General features: G+C 41.4%; 1 protein-coding gene across 1 annotated transcript in view; it reads right to left on the bottom strand.

Moving 5' to 3' along the window:
- LOC133134746 (transcription factor COE3-like) overlaps positions 1-13,343 on the bottom strand; it is a 132,023-nt gene that overhangs the window by 106,113 nt on the left and 12,567 nt on the right. The window contains exons 2-4 of the mRNA XM_061251099.1: positions 8,966-9,122; positions 3,594-3,657; positions 1,734-1,789 (exon numbers count right to left, since the gene is read on the bottom strand). Of these exons, the coding sequence (XP_061107083.1) occupies positions 1,734-1,789; positions 3,594-3,657; positions 8,966-9,122 (277 nt within the window). The remainder of the gene's footprint in view (positions 1-1,733; positions 1,790-3,593; positions 3,658-8,965; positions 9,123-13,343) is intronic.

Below are 13,343 nucleotides of genomic sequence, written 5' to 3'. Positions count from 1 at the left end.
AGACGGAGCCTTATCACAGTGATGCCCCAGCGCCTCATTATCTGACGAGGACTGCGTGCTCTGTCGTGCCCTGGAGGATGACTTTTCTAATGTGCAGTTTACCCGTACCATCGGTGGAAGCATTTTTGTCTGGGAGCAGGACACTCCATAAAAACAGGAACAGTTTAAGTGCATAAATATACCTAAAGTCACTATTTGAATGTAACACTGAAGGAAGCGCACCATAATTTTAGGAAACGCCAATGGTCTTTGGTAGGATTGTAGTTGTGTGTGCCTTGAAATCTCAGATTGGGTATCTGGCTACACTAAGACATACACACACACCTGGCCTAGCAAAGGTTTTGGGAAGATTTGTGGCAGGTTTCAGAGTAAGTGTGATTTTGGCAAAATGTGTGCCACAAGCAGCTGGCTGGAGGGTAACAAAATGAGTCATGTTGCTAAAAATAAGGCAGGTACACCAGGTAAATAAGTGGACTTGTTATTTGTCCAATATGCATGTATGAGAGAGAGACAGAGACAGAAAGAGAGAGAGTGAGAGAGGGAGAGAGAAAGAGAGCATCACCATTCATAAACTGATTGTGTCTTCAATCACAAACTTTCAACAAAGCACAAAGAAAAACACCCCTCTTCAAATGTGCTGATTTTTGTTATATTATAGGCATTGTCATAACAAATTGGTCATTTTCCAGTGTCTGTAAATTGCTTTTGTGTGACAAGATGCACCCCTCAGCAAATAGAAACATTACATTGCACAGACACGCTGAAAATATCCATCGTATCATTATACAGTATATATTTGCAGCAGAGCATATAACTATGCTACTAAGAAACCAAACAGATTTAAACAAGGTTAATCAAATGTTATAAAAATAACTCAATTTAAAAAAATATATTATAAAATAAATTATAATGTATACTTTGGTTTGAGAAATATTGAGGCCCCTCAAGAAGAAGAACTGGTAAATGACCGAGTTTGAAAGCAGTGTTAAGTAAACACACAATGAACTAGCCAGAGTACCACGTTATGACCACTCTCATCCAAAGCAGTTCATAAAGACACACTACGTGCTGTTTGGAAGCTCATAAAGTTTGTTGCTTCTCATTTTGTGGGATGCTTTCTCCTATCATTTTGTTGGCTGGAACAATGCATTCATTCTCTTTTAGTGTGCGATTTCTCACTTGGGTGGACTTCTACAGAGATGCTGCTGTTGTGTAGTTGAAAAGAATGCTTCTCCTGAAAAGCCTAGGGAAATATCTAGTTGTGCCTATGGATAATGCGTAGTCTACATATGCAACCATCAATCACCCCTAAGTGCTTACAGTGCATCCCTAATTTCCTCTGCAGGAGCTAGGATAGTTTACACAACAGACATTTTTACACATCCATTTAAACATGACCGACTGAGTCATGACTTGAAGAGTCCAGCAAGTTAGTTTGGTTAGCAGAACGAGAAGGCACAAATGGAAATTGGCAAAGGAGAAATTCCATACAGATATCAAGAAGTATTTTTTCACACAGCGAGTGGTCAGTGTGTGGAATAACTTGCCAGTACATGTAGTGGAGGCAGAAACACTGGGGGTTTTCAAGACTAGGGTTGACACCGTGTTAGATACTATTTATGTTTTAGGCAAACTAGGCAGTAGGTACACTTAGGGGTAGGAAAAGGCGAGCATTGCTGGGCTGAAAGGCCTGTTCTCACCATTACCTTATTTGTGTTATGTTATATCCTCACCTGTTTGGTCATGGAATCTATTAACCGCACATAGAGGTCCTGCTCTGTCCTGATACCTGTGAAGAAACAGATGCATCCCAAAATTAATATTGTGCACAACCCTGTGCCGTTACTTTCTCCTTTCACAGTAGCTCGGAGAATTAAAAAGGTGTGGCTTGGATCAAGAGGAATGCAATACAATTTCTACATGACATGGGAATGTAGCCTCTACAAATAAGAGGACAACAGGTAGTTTGTAACGTTCAGAAAAGGATTAGTGAGACAATACCGGCATTTACTAACACAACTACGTTACACTGTTCCAAAAACACAATGAGAACAATAAGTCAGCAAGGAATCATAATGCAAGCGAGCTGTTGCTTTTGATTTATTAAATAAGTTTAAGTAATTAGACATAATGTTGGAGGATTAAACTTAAAAAAAAATTGTATCTACTGCTGAAAACATCTGTTTCAGGTTAATGTCATATGTCACTGGGAACAGCCAATGGGCAGATTAAATCATGCTTTTCGCCAAATTAAATACATTCCTTGGGATGACAATATAAATATCCCCAACAAATGCAAATTTGACTCATTTGACCCAGACAGAAGAAACCCTTTCAGCGCATAATTTCTTTGGAATTATCTCGGTCATTATTTGTGTCTCTGCAGTGCCTCGACACTCTCAGCTTGTAGCACTTGTCATATAGACTGAGCCGTTCTGCTAACCCCCACCCCCAGCCACTGGCAAAAACAGACCTCAGCTCTGCTGTTGTATATTATTTATGTGATCCCAGCCTTAAAGCAGACCCACTCCCCCTCTCCACTACTCCAAAATTCAAGTCTGCATGTTCTTTTACTCGAATGTAATGGGGAATTGAAATTAAAAAAAAGAATTAAGCATCAATCATTACTGAATTCCCTGAGAGCTGCAATGCAACTGAACCAGGACACGGAGACGACAGAAAGTACAAGGTGGCATGAACAGACCTTTCAGAAAGTAAGAGGTGAAAACGCTGAAACGTTGACGTCATCCACCAGGTCTGTCACAGCCCTTCTATTTATAATAACTTGCTATTTGCCTGGCGCTTTTAATCAACTTTTACAGTTGATTAGATTAAGCAGGGGGAAAATCCCCCTGGAGCAATGCGTGGTTAAGAGCCCAACAGATGGGCAGACCTTATCCTGGCTACACTGGGGCTTGAACCACCAATCTTCTGGGTCCCAGCCATGTTACTGCCCTGTGTAGGTGTAGCTGTTCTTGTTTTAACTGCTGGTTTTAAAAAGCACCACAGGATCACTGTGAAAAGTTAATCCTAGGGGAGGCGATTGGTTGAAATGTTACCATGATTGTGTAAAATCTGCGTTATATGGGCCATTGTCTTGGTGAGTGAATCCAAAAAACTGTTTCCCATTTAGTTCATTTTCAAGAACTAGTAGACATTTTTTCCCATCGAAAAAACATTAATTTTATGCTGCTAATAGACATGCATGTTAACCTCATGTTAAGCTGCTGAACTCTAAGTGTATTTTAAGGCCACTGCATGCAGGATGAGAGGAAGCAACTGTTCTAGCTGAGCTGTTTTGGCCTTGAATTGTCTTTCAAGGGACATATCCAGTTTGGTTTGGTCTGTACTTGTTTATGGCATGGTCACAGAGTTAAAAAAAAAAATACAGAAAAATAAAATGCTTTTCCCACTGGGCTAAAGGGACACATGCTTTGGAGTTTCCCAATTCTGATGTGAAAGCAAAAATGGTTACTTCTCCTATTTTAGGAACTGTTTGTCTTTTATGGGCCTTCGCTGTTTTCATATGGGAGAACCGCTCCATTACCACAGACATTAGAGGAGATATGGATATGTGGGTCACATAGCCTTACCATTGCTATAAAGAAGCTGTAACCTGTAGTGGATGCCGTTGTTGGTCTTCTCCCCATTGTATTCCTGTCAAAGAGGAAGACAGAAAAAGGGTAAACGTTTGATCTATGCCTTTCACATACACGTGCACACACACCCTCCCATGTGAAATTTTGACGTAATCATTAAGAACAGTGATTGGGCCACTCCTCGAAGGCTGCAAAAAGGCAGCAGATGTCTCTTTGTCTTGCCTCATACCCTGAAATCCTCCCTTTCAAATGCCATACTTGGAGCCCGGACAGTGTCCTGGGCCGTGATCCAGGCAGATGTCGGACTCTCGGGGTCTGAAGGCCGCGTCCAGTGATATGGGGAATTCCCATCCCAACAACCCGACAGGAAGTTCGGAAAGACAGGGAGCTCTAGAACCATGTCAGAGGGTGGCTGCTTCTCATCCTAGCCAGTCGCATTTGTTAAAGATGCAGCAACAGTAATAATAAGTAAGAAAGAGTAATAAGTAAGAGAACTGAGTGATATATATATAACTAAGTGATATATGGGACTCGGAACTGTACTGTCCTCTCAGGTCCTCTTCGCACTTGAACTTGTGTTTGATCTGCACTTCGTTGTACATTGCTCTGGATAAGAGCATCTGCTACATGCCTTGTAATGTAATGTAATGTAATATAAGCATGTCATAAATATGTTATAACTCAAATCGTGATCGTGATGCAGTCTGTACACACTGGATGCCTTACACTGGAAAAATTCTCTAAGGTTGTCCTGTGAGGAAAAAGAAATGAACTATTATCGCTGTTTATAATAGTGTTTCATAATGATTTAATGTTATTAATATGTTCATAGTTCATAATAGTTCATTATTAAATAAATGTCATAAATCAGATCTATTAGAAGTATTCACTAAATGTTCCCAGATTTTTTATTTATCTACATTAATATAAAAAATATTTAAATACAATAATATAACATAAAATAATATTATATTTAACTTACTAAACGTACATTAATATTCCAATTAATTACTACATCCAAAATTAAACTATAAGTAACACTATTTATTTATTTATTTATTTATTTCTGGAACCATTTAATATTCTGGAGGATACATATCTCAGGTGAGTGATGATGCAGGCACAGTTAAAACCTGCTTTCCTCCAATTTTTCACAACCAGTCCCTGGCCTCCACATATCACCACATCATTAGACATCAATAACAAATCTGACACATTTTTGAAAAACCATCAATGTATTTCCTGAGAGCCTGTAACAAAATTTCAGGCCCTGTATCATGCACCAAACATTATCATGCGCTTTATTTTCCCCAAAAGCCCAAAGGATAACCCTGACAGTTACTTCGACCAAATTATACTTGTGAGACTGTTTTGGTGCACTCAGGGGCTGCAAAGCTCACTTGTGCTTCTCTGTGAGGCAAACCCTGGAATTTCAATATCTGTATCTTTCTCTCTTTCTCTCTCAGAGGGAAGTGACAAAAGCAAAACGCACATTAGCCCGAAAACATGGGCCGACACACAGCGAACGAATGTCTGAAAGTTTCCGTTGGAATGAGCAAATGAGTCTAGTACCAACTTGGTCGCAGGATGCCGCTGAGGTTCGTTATTTGGGACCGTGACCCAGCTCCCAGCCCCCCTTCACCCTTGCCTCCTCCTCTCTTTCTCTCTCTGCATGCTTGTGCCCAGCCCGCCGTTCAGTTTTGGCGATGGCCCAAGACAAAATGGCGGGGGGTGCAGAGGTTGAGGCAGTGGAGACGGAGGTGAGCTAGCAGGACAGGCGGAGAATTGGGCAGCGCCAGCTGGCCTGAGTCCTACCTAACTGCGGGCTGACCCTACCCCCTGCACCCCTTTTCCCAAAACAGCCCTGGTACCTATTTCAGTCTTCATGGCAACTAAGGGCGGCATAAATTGATTACATGTTATATTTCTATACACATCTCAGGATTTCTCAAAACTGCTCGCTTTGTTATGCTTTTGAGCACCGGACAATGAAACCAGTTGAAAACTAGTTATATTTATTGAGTTTGATTGGAATTGCTCAGAAATGCCACAAGGGCAAACACGCATGGCTCACATGTCCCCAGAGCAAACTGGGCACTGGTTTATGTCATTAGCTGAACAGGAGTCGACAACCACAAGACAAAATGGCTGCCTCATCTTAAGTGAGTTCACGTTTGTTCCTCCCAATGGCATGCCAGGTGCCCAGAGCGTACAAGTTGTCAACAGTGAGAGATATTATTTTGGTCTGAGCCACCCCCCCACCCCGTGTTTCCTATAATGTTATGTGGTCAATGTGGGAAGTCAGTTTTAACCGCAGAGTTAAAAAATAATAATAATAATTTTTCAAAATGTATAGGTATACACACATGCTGCAGATTGGTGACAAATGCTGAACTGTTTGATTTCCACATTGTAAAATTGGTAAAGTAGACTGATTATGCTAGTGTTGTGCAGGTCTGAGACAAAAGGAAAACACTTTTGTGTTTGTATCTCCTGTGCAGAATGACAGATGAGGCAATGTAATTATATATTATATTATAGTAATTTATGACATACATATACTTTTCATAATGAACAATGGTGTACGTATGGAAAACCTAAGTTTTTTTCTGTGACTGAAGCAAAATGTCTCTCACACCAGCTCTTCCATTTTTTGCTTATGTGAATTTGGGACTTTAAATTCCTCTTGTCCAGGATGGTGATCTTCTATTAGCGAATTAATTGAAATAATGAATTCACTACTTTTGCTCATCAAAAGAATTTCTTGGATAATATTAATTGAATAAGCTAATATTTTATTCATCTGCTATAGTACTTGGTGGCAGGTCACCCCTTTAGTTACAGGATACATAAAATATAATACATATAATAAATATGATTGATGATTGATGCTTCGGAAAGAAATGTCTTTTACCAATCACTGTCATGGTAAGATTTCACAAGATAGTTATTCATCACAAGCTTGCCCACAAAGTTATACAAGCATTTGTGAGAGTGGTGTTTAAAATGGCACAAAGAACATACATAAAGGAACAAAATTTTGAAAATGCATCTGGACAAGTTTTGGGCTTGAAAGATTTATATTCTGGAAGTTTCTGCAAGACAGCATGGAAAATTAGGGACAAATGGTGCAGATGTTCCAAAGCAGCCTGCAATTGCAACATGTAAAACTGGGTCAATTAGCTGTGAACGTTCAAAAGCACGTTTTCAAGTGTTGCAATTGGCAGACTGCTGGAAAAAACAACCTTCCTGTTCAAGATTATACTCGACCGACACCATACGTACTGTACTCCGAGTTTCAGGAGAATCTTTTCTTAACTAAATAAATAATGGTTAAACTACTGCAAATGATAATTTTGTGGCAATCAAAGATTTGACTGGAGGGGCCAAACCCTCAACCCACATGGTAGGGGCGGTGTCTGTTTCAGTTTTGAGAAACCTGCATTCAATTCCCAATATAGGTCAGCTCCTCTCCTCCTGACCTCTTTATATTGTTAACACATGCCAGGTTGGTGCATGGATAATGTAATTAATTGTACAAATAGAAGAAGATCATCCCCAACATGAAAAGCCTTTAAAAATGTACAACAGGCTGGCAATGCGTAGCATGGTTAAGATTCCTCCATGTTAAATTTGAAGGAGAATCAATAGGATCCGGAATGTTTTTTATTTTTGTTTGTTTTTGTTTCGCAGTACTGTTAAATGTTTAAGCTATGGGGTCATTGGAGATGAAGGAAAAGTTAAGATTAGTTATGAATAGCTTTCTGACTGACCTTTTTGCACTGGCTGACAAAGAACATTGGCAACATGGTCCACCAAGAAACACTATTCAAACGTCCTCTGTAAATGAAATAGCTGGATTTGAAGGATCAGGTTAAGGGTCAAGTTGAAGTACAAGTTGTTGCTTCTTTTACTTTCAAGAAGCAACAGCATCGGGGTCTATACTGCCCCCTTGGGTTGAATGAAAGAAGTGTGTCTAACAAGCTGAACAAAAGACAGCATAAACATTGAGGTGTAGGGTAACAGTGCAATATAACAGATGAGGCCCAAATGAATAACATCTCTGTGTGTGTCTGATTCAATACTGAATAACCTCTCAAGTACAGTATATGAACTGACTTGAACTTTTAAAATGAACTGAGGTGTCTTACAAATGAATAACTGACTTTAGTCTATATTTCAAATGAAATTCAATGTGTATGTATGGGGAATTGCTCAAGCACTGACTAACTGAAATTCCCGTACTTCATAAAATGCCAATTTTCTTTAGTGTGTGAACATGTCCTTATTGCATTCTACACATTTGAAAAGGACTCGTGATTAACTGTTCAGGTGAAATTAACTGCTAAGGTAAATGTAATCATCAAAATTAATATATATATATATAAGAAGGGGATTCATTGATTATATGTACAAGGCTCTAATTTATTTAATGAAATGTGATTTGCAGCAATACGTCATGCAGTTGAATAAGATATTCTTTGATGGAACATCTGGCAGATTAAAATCGATTTTCATTTATTCATTTTGTCAATATCGAGTTAATCGTTGAGAAAGATGAGACGTAAAGGTACCAGAGTGCAATGGCAAATGCAGAAATGTGCAGTACTTTGCACAAACTAGACAATTTTAAGATTTTCACGGTGTGAAAAAATGGTGATATTAATGTTTCTTGCAGCCATTAGAGCCCTGGACTGGAAATGTTGGTCATCTGTTTGAATAAGTTGTAAGGCAAGGTGATTTAGTTGCCTTGTAACAATAACATTTTAGGTATATATGTACACAGAAGTGAATGGCAGGTAGCGTAGCATAATGTTTTCGGAACTGGGTTTGAGACCTGCGATGTTTCAGGTTTGATTCCCAGGTCAGGCACTGCCATTACAACCTTGAGCAATGTAATTAAACTGAATTGCCTCAGAAAAAATCCAGCCGTATAAACAGATTGTATGTTTTAAAAAGCTGTTAGCTGCGCCCGGGCTAAGAGTGTCCGCTAAACGGCTAAAATTGAAACCGCGTGGAAGATGTGAGGATGGCATAGTGCTAAGAGGCCTTGTGTCCCTGTGGCGGTTCCCGGGCTGTTAGCATCTTTTCTCCCTCGGGTTCAGCTCCGCTCCGTTCGACCTGGAAAAGGAACGGGTTCCAGGAGAGAGGGAACGATTCGCCCGTGGAGGTCGACGAAAAGAACAGGGCCTGAGGGAACAGGGGGGGTGGAGTGGTACCAGAGCTCTGACATCCGGCCCCTTTCCAAACCCCCTCCCTGCCCACTGCCTCCCCCGGTCCACACCTCCTCCCCCCTTTTCCCTCTGTTCGATTTTGGCTTTGCCATCTCCCTTCCCGCTCCCCCCATGTGCGACAGCAAGGCTTACTTTGTCCTTCTCCACAAAGTCCACGTAGGAGGTCCTCTCGATCTCCACGGGCTGGCCCTGCCGGTCATAGAGCGCCAGCACAAAGTGGAAGAAGTTGGACTTGCGCAGGTTGGACGGTGGCTGCTTCTCGTAGTGAGCCCGCGCCAGGCCCACGCCACTGCGGAAGAACGGGGGGAAAAGAGAGAAAGAAGGGACGGAGGGAAGAAGGAGGTGGTGGAAGGAGAGAAAAGTGGGGATGGAGATGGGGGGAGCAATGGGGAGAGAGGTGGAAGGATGGGAAGAAAGAGAAAGAGGTTGAGATGGAAGTTGAAGCAGAAAACAAGGAAAACGTGAGGGAGGAAAGAGTACGGGAGAAGAAGGGGAGGACAGAGAGGGAAGATAGGGAAAGAGAGACATAGAGAGAGCGACAGAGAGAGAAAAATACAGTGAGATTTGGCCCCATTCTTTACATTCATTGTTTGTGCTTCCATTCTTTTCTGCTTTGCTACTCTGTCTCCTCGGTAACAATGCACAACTTTTGGCAAGGCACAGGCCCCAGAAGGCCTGTCTGCCTCCTTGGCTGGGACCCGGTGCCTTCTACAACACACCCCCACTCCACCCTTTCCCACAGTGTGCTGCTGTTCCCTTCAACTGTCAATCAAAGCAGTTCTGCAGGAGCCACAGGACAAGCCTCTAACGCCCTGGATTCAGAGGCGAGCCACAGGGTGGTATGGAAGGGACTGCCTGGCATCAAGCTGCTGCCAGCCTGACCCTCCCAGACCATCAACTAAACTTCACCTGATGAAGTGGCTGTCCGCTTTACCGCCTTTTTCTGCATAGCCAGGCTCCATAAGCCCGTTTGTGGCTTGTGCCCCTTTAAAAGTAAACACAGACAGCTATATCTGTGAACCACTTTCCGCTTGTAAAGAAACATGATTTTACTTTCTTTACTTTCAGTTATTTAGCTGAAGCTTTTATCCAAAGCAACTTACATTAGACTAAGCAAGGAACAATCCCCCCTGGAGCGATGTGGGGTTAAGGGCCTTGCAGTACCACAGCTGTGCGGATTTTATCAGAGCTTGAACCCCCAACCGTCCGGGTCCTGGTCATGTGCCTTAGCCGCTAGGCTACAGGCTGCCTGATTTTCCCTCACTAGGGAGCCAAAGGAGTTTCTCAGGTGTGAGACAATATAATCCACTGTTTCATGTTTTCAAAAGTGACTGCAATTTAAAAGAAAGGATTAGATAATGAAGATTAGGAGAAGCTGTATTACAACGGTTGTGTACTCAAAGGTTGCAAGAGGGTGAATCTCTTACATCAAGTGCAGACAGCCTAATCAAATCACCCCCACAAAACGCTTGCAGGCAAAGGAAGTCAAATCAATGTGAACAGCTATAGTCTATTACCACATCTACCACAAGTCCAGTTCATCTGTAAAAACAGATTTGTTCTACATTCTTTCATTTACTCTGTCACAATTTCCCAAAGCAGATAATAAGTGCAATAAAAATAAATATTATAAAAAATATTATTCCTTAAGAGTTTAAGGATTTCCCTTCCCTCACAAAAGAAAGGTTTGCTTTTTGGAAACATGCCTGATTTCTGTCTATGTTTGTGAAAGTATTCCCATTACATGTGATTAATAAAGCCCCTGACCTTTCTCAACCCCTATCACCAATGCTTAATACCTCATTTGTAACCCATTCTGTTGAAAGCTTGAAGTAGTCGGAAAGAGAAAAAAGCAAATTTAAGCAGGAAGGTTAGGAATTCACAGCGGGTGATGAGAACTCGTGGAGAAGAAGCAAAAAAATTAAAATTAATGCATTCATTATAGTCTGTGATTTTACAGGGAATAATGTGTGCGTGTGCTTGTGTGTGGGAGAGATATCACAGAAACTGGAAGGAATATAGACTCCTTTTGAGTTTAGAAAATAGAATAGGCTTCTGCACTTTGTTTTTAACTGTCCAACGTATGAAATACTTATTTTGTTTTTGTTGATATGAAAAAAAAAGGGGCTAAGTAGCCAACAACAAAAACATTGGTTCTACTAAGTCACAAAACCATGAATCCTGCAACATGTGCCAGGGACATTACAGTGTTTTAGTATCTTTTGTTATCATTAAAGTAAACACTGCTCTCCGAGACAGCAATTTTTCCCCCACTGTGCACTTGTGACAAACTCCTCTTGAAACATAAACTCAATATTTTATCATTTCACGTTCTACCGCTCCAAAAAGGCTTTTTTTTTCTTATCTCCCCTCACCATTAGCACAATTCTGGGGATCCGTGAGAACGTTTGTAACGCAGCGAGACAGTAAGTGATACGCAGAAACGAATGCGCTGAAGCCAGACGGTGAGCATTAAGATCTTTTTTTTCTTTCTACTGGCGTAAAACCACCAACACGGAAAGCTTGTTAGCGTTATTATTTTAATTATGCTAATTGCTGCAGCACCCATTTGAGCGCCATGTGAGCCAGCCAGCGGAACGCCGGCACTCAATATAATAAAAAGAGTATCGATGTTTCTGTGTTTTATATGCGGGCTGGTGTCTGTAAATCAGCGGCAAACAGACGGCTGAACAACAAACGAATAAAAGAGCTGCTCCCTGCCAGCTCGCCGGTACACGACATTTGACATATTCTTTATGGCCAAATTCTAAAGAAACACCATGTCTGACCCAGAACTTTCTTAATATAAATCAGTTCTCCAGGACCCAATATGGCCTCAATTGGGAACATTGCTTATTTTGTAATTTCCAGAGGTAAAATTAAGCAGATTACGGCAATGTTTACCATTTAGTTTGCAAAGCATCAGGGGTTGTAATTTATTGCTGCGGAATAGGTTGATGCAGGAAGCTGTGTGTAAGGAATACGACCCCTCCACCCTCTCCAGTCTGGGCCTTAAGGCCTAAATCCACGGGGTCCAGGGTGGTAGATATTCCTTTGCTACTCCTGAAACTAAGTTTCTCGGCTGATGAACATACAGTGGGAAAAATAAGCTGCGAAACCAGACGCTGTGCTTTCAATGTATTTCATAATTAATATTATTATTATGCTCCGCTATAATTATGTTTCCACTGTAGTTCCAAATAAAAGCTAATGCAGACATTTTCCTTTTCATGGAGCTCAGCCCATTAAACCAGAAGAAATAGAAAATATACTTTGCAAATTTTCTAATTTCCCCCAAAAATTGCATTATGTTCAAATGCAAAAATTCTCAAATCCAAATTAGGGATATCGGAATCAAAAATCAAGGACCAGTCATGCTAGGTGCACAACCATGGTTATCGCATACTCTATTGCAAATAAATCCAGGCAGTAAAGCGTGCAAAACATAACTCCATAACCCCTGACCTCTGACCCCATGAACCGCTTCCTGGTCAACAATGCAGAGAGCTGGAAGTAGCACCCTCCCCTGCAAGAGTGGCCAGTGGAAACATACAGCCTTGTCAACCACGCATTAATCAGGAGACAGAACAGGGGCTGACTGGGAAGTGTTTAACGGTTACAGCCCCACTCGTACCCAAAGAATGGATGGCCGCACGCGATTAATGAGCCAAACACCGTCACCTTGTTTATACAAATGCGATGCTTAAAAATCATCTACTGCCTGGCCCTCTGCCACCATGTTAATCAAATAAACAAGCGTAAATCTAGCCACCCGTTCACACACACGCACACACATGCACATATGGACTCGTTCTCTGTCACTCTCTCTGTCTCTCGCTTTCACCGGGACTAGCCTTCCATTTCTCCTTTCCAGCTCACAGCCAGTCTTGTTTGTCCCCTGACAAAGTCGAAAACCTTGAGCTTATACATGAAACGAGAGCAGTTTTGCACAGGGCTGACCCCATAAAATCATTGCGCTGGGGGAAACGTCAATAAGGAAACATTCGTCGCCATTTTTTACAGATTTCGCGAGGATTCACTCTCAAAACAAGAGCAGGGGGAGCACTTGCACAGAAGGGACCTATTTCATTTTATTTATTTTTTTTACGTTAATTGTACAAGCAAACGAGCAAGAGGGAATATAAAATATGCACATACTGTATGTGTATGTGGGGGGAGAGGGTAATTTATTCAGAGAGATACAATTACTTCTGCATACATTTTCCCAGGCAGGGTGCAGGCTCTCCTGCATGTTTGGTTACCTCTTATTAGGTGTGTAATAACAGCTAATGAGTTGAAACCGGGAGCACAGACCTAGCTTCCTGTTTTTACTTAACGACTTGCGATGTGCCACAGGAGAGGAGAACCAGAGGCAGTCCAATTGGAGAGCATAGCCTCATGGTAACTCCAAAGGCCTTTTAGACTTATTGCCCTTTCCCCCCTTCTGACCATCTCATGCCAAAATTGTTTTTCTCTTTGTCTTTGTTTTTTCAAAGACATGTTTTCTCTT

Source organism: Conger conger, chromosome 8 (assembly GCF_963514075.1).
Source record: "Conger conger chromosome 8, fConCon1.1, whole genome shotgun sequence".
Classification (NCBI taxonomy): Eukaryota; Metazoa; Chordata; class Actinopteri; order Anguilliformes; family Congridae; genus Conger; species Conger conger.
This window is presented reverse-complemented; position numbering and strand designations above follow the sequence as displayed.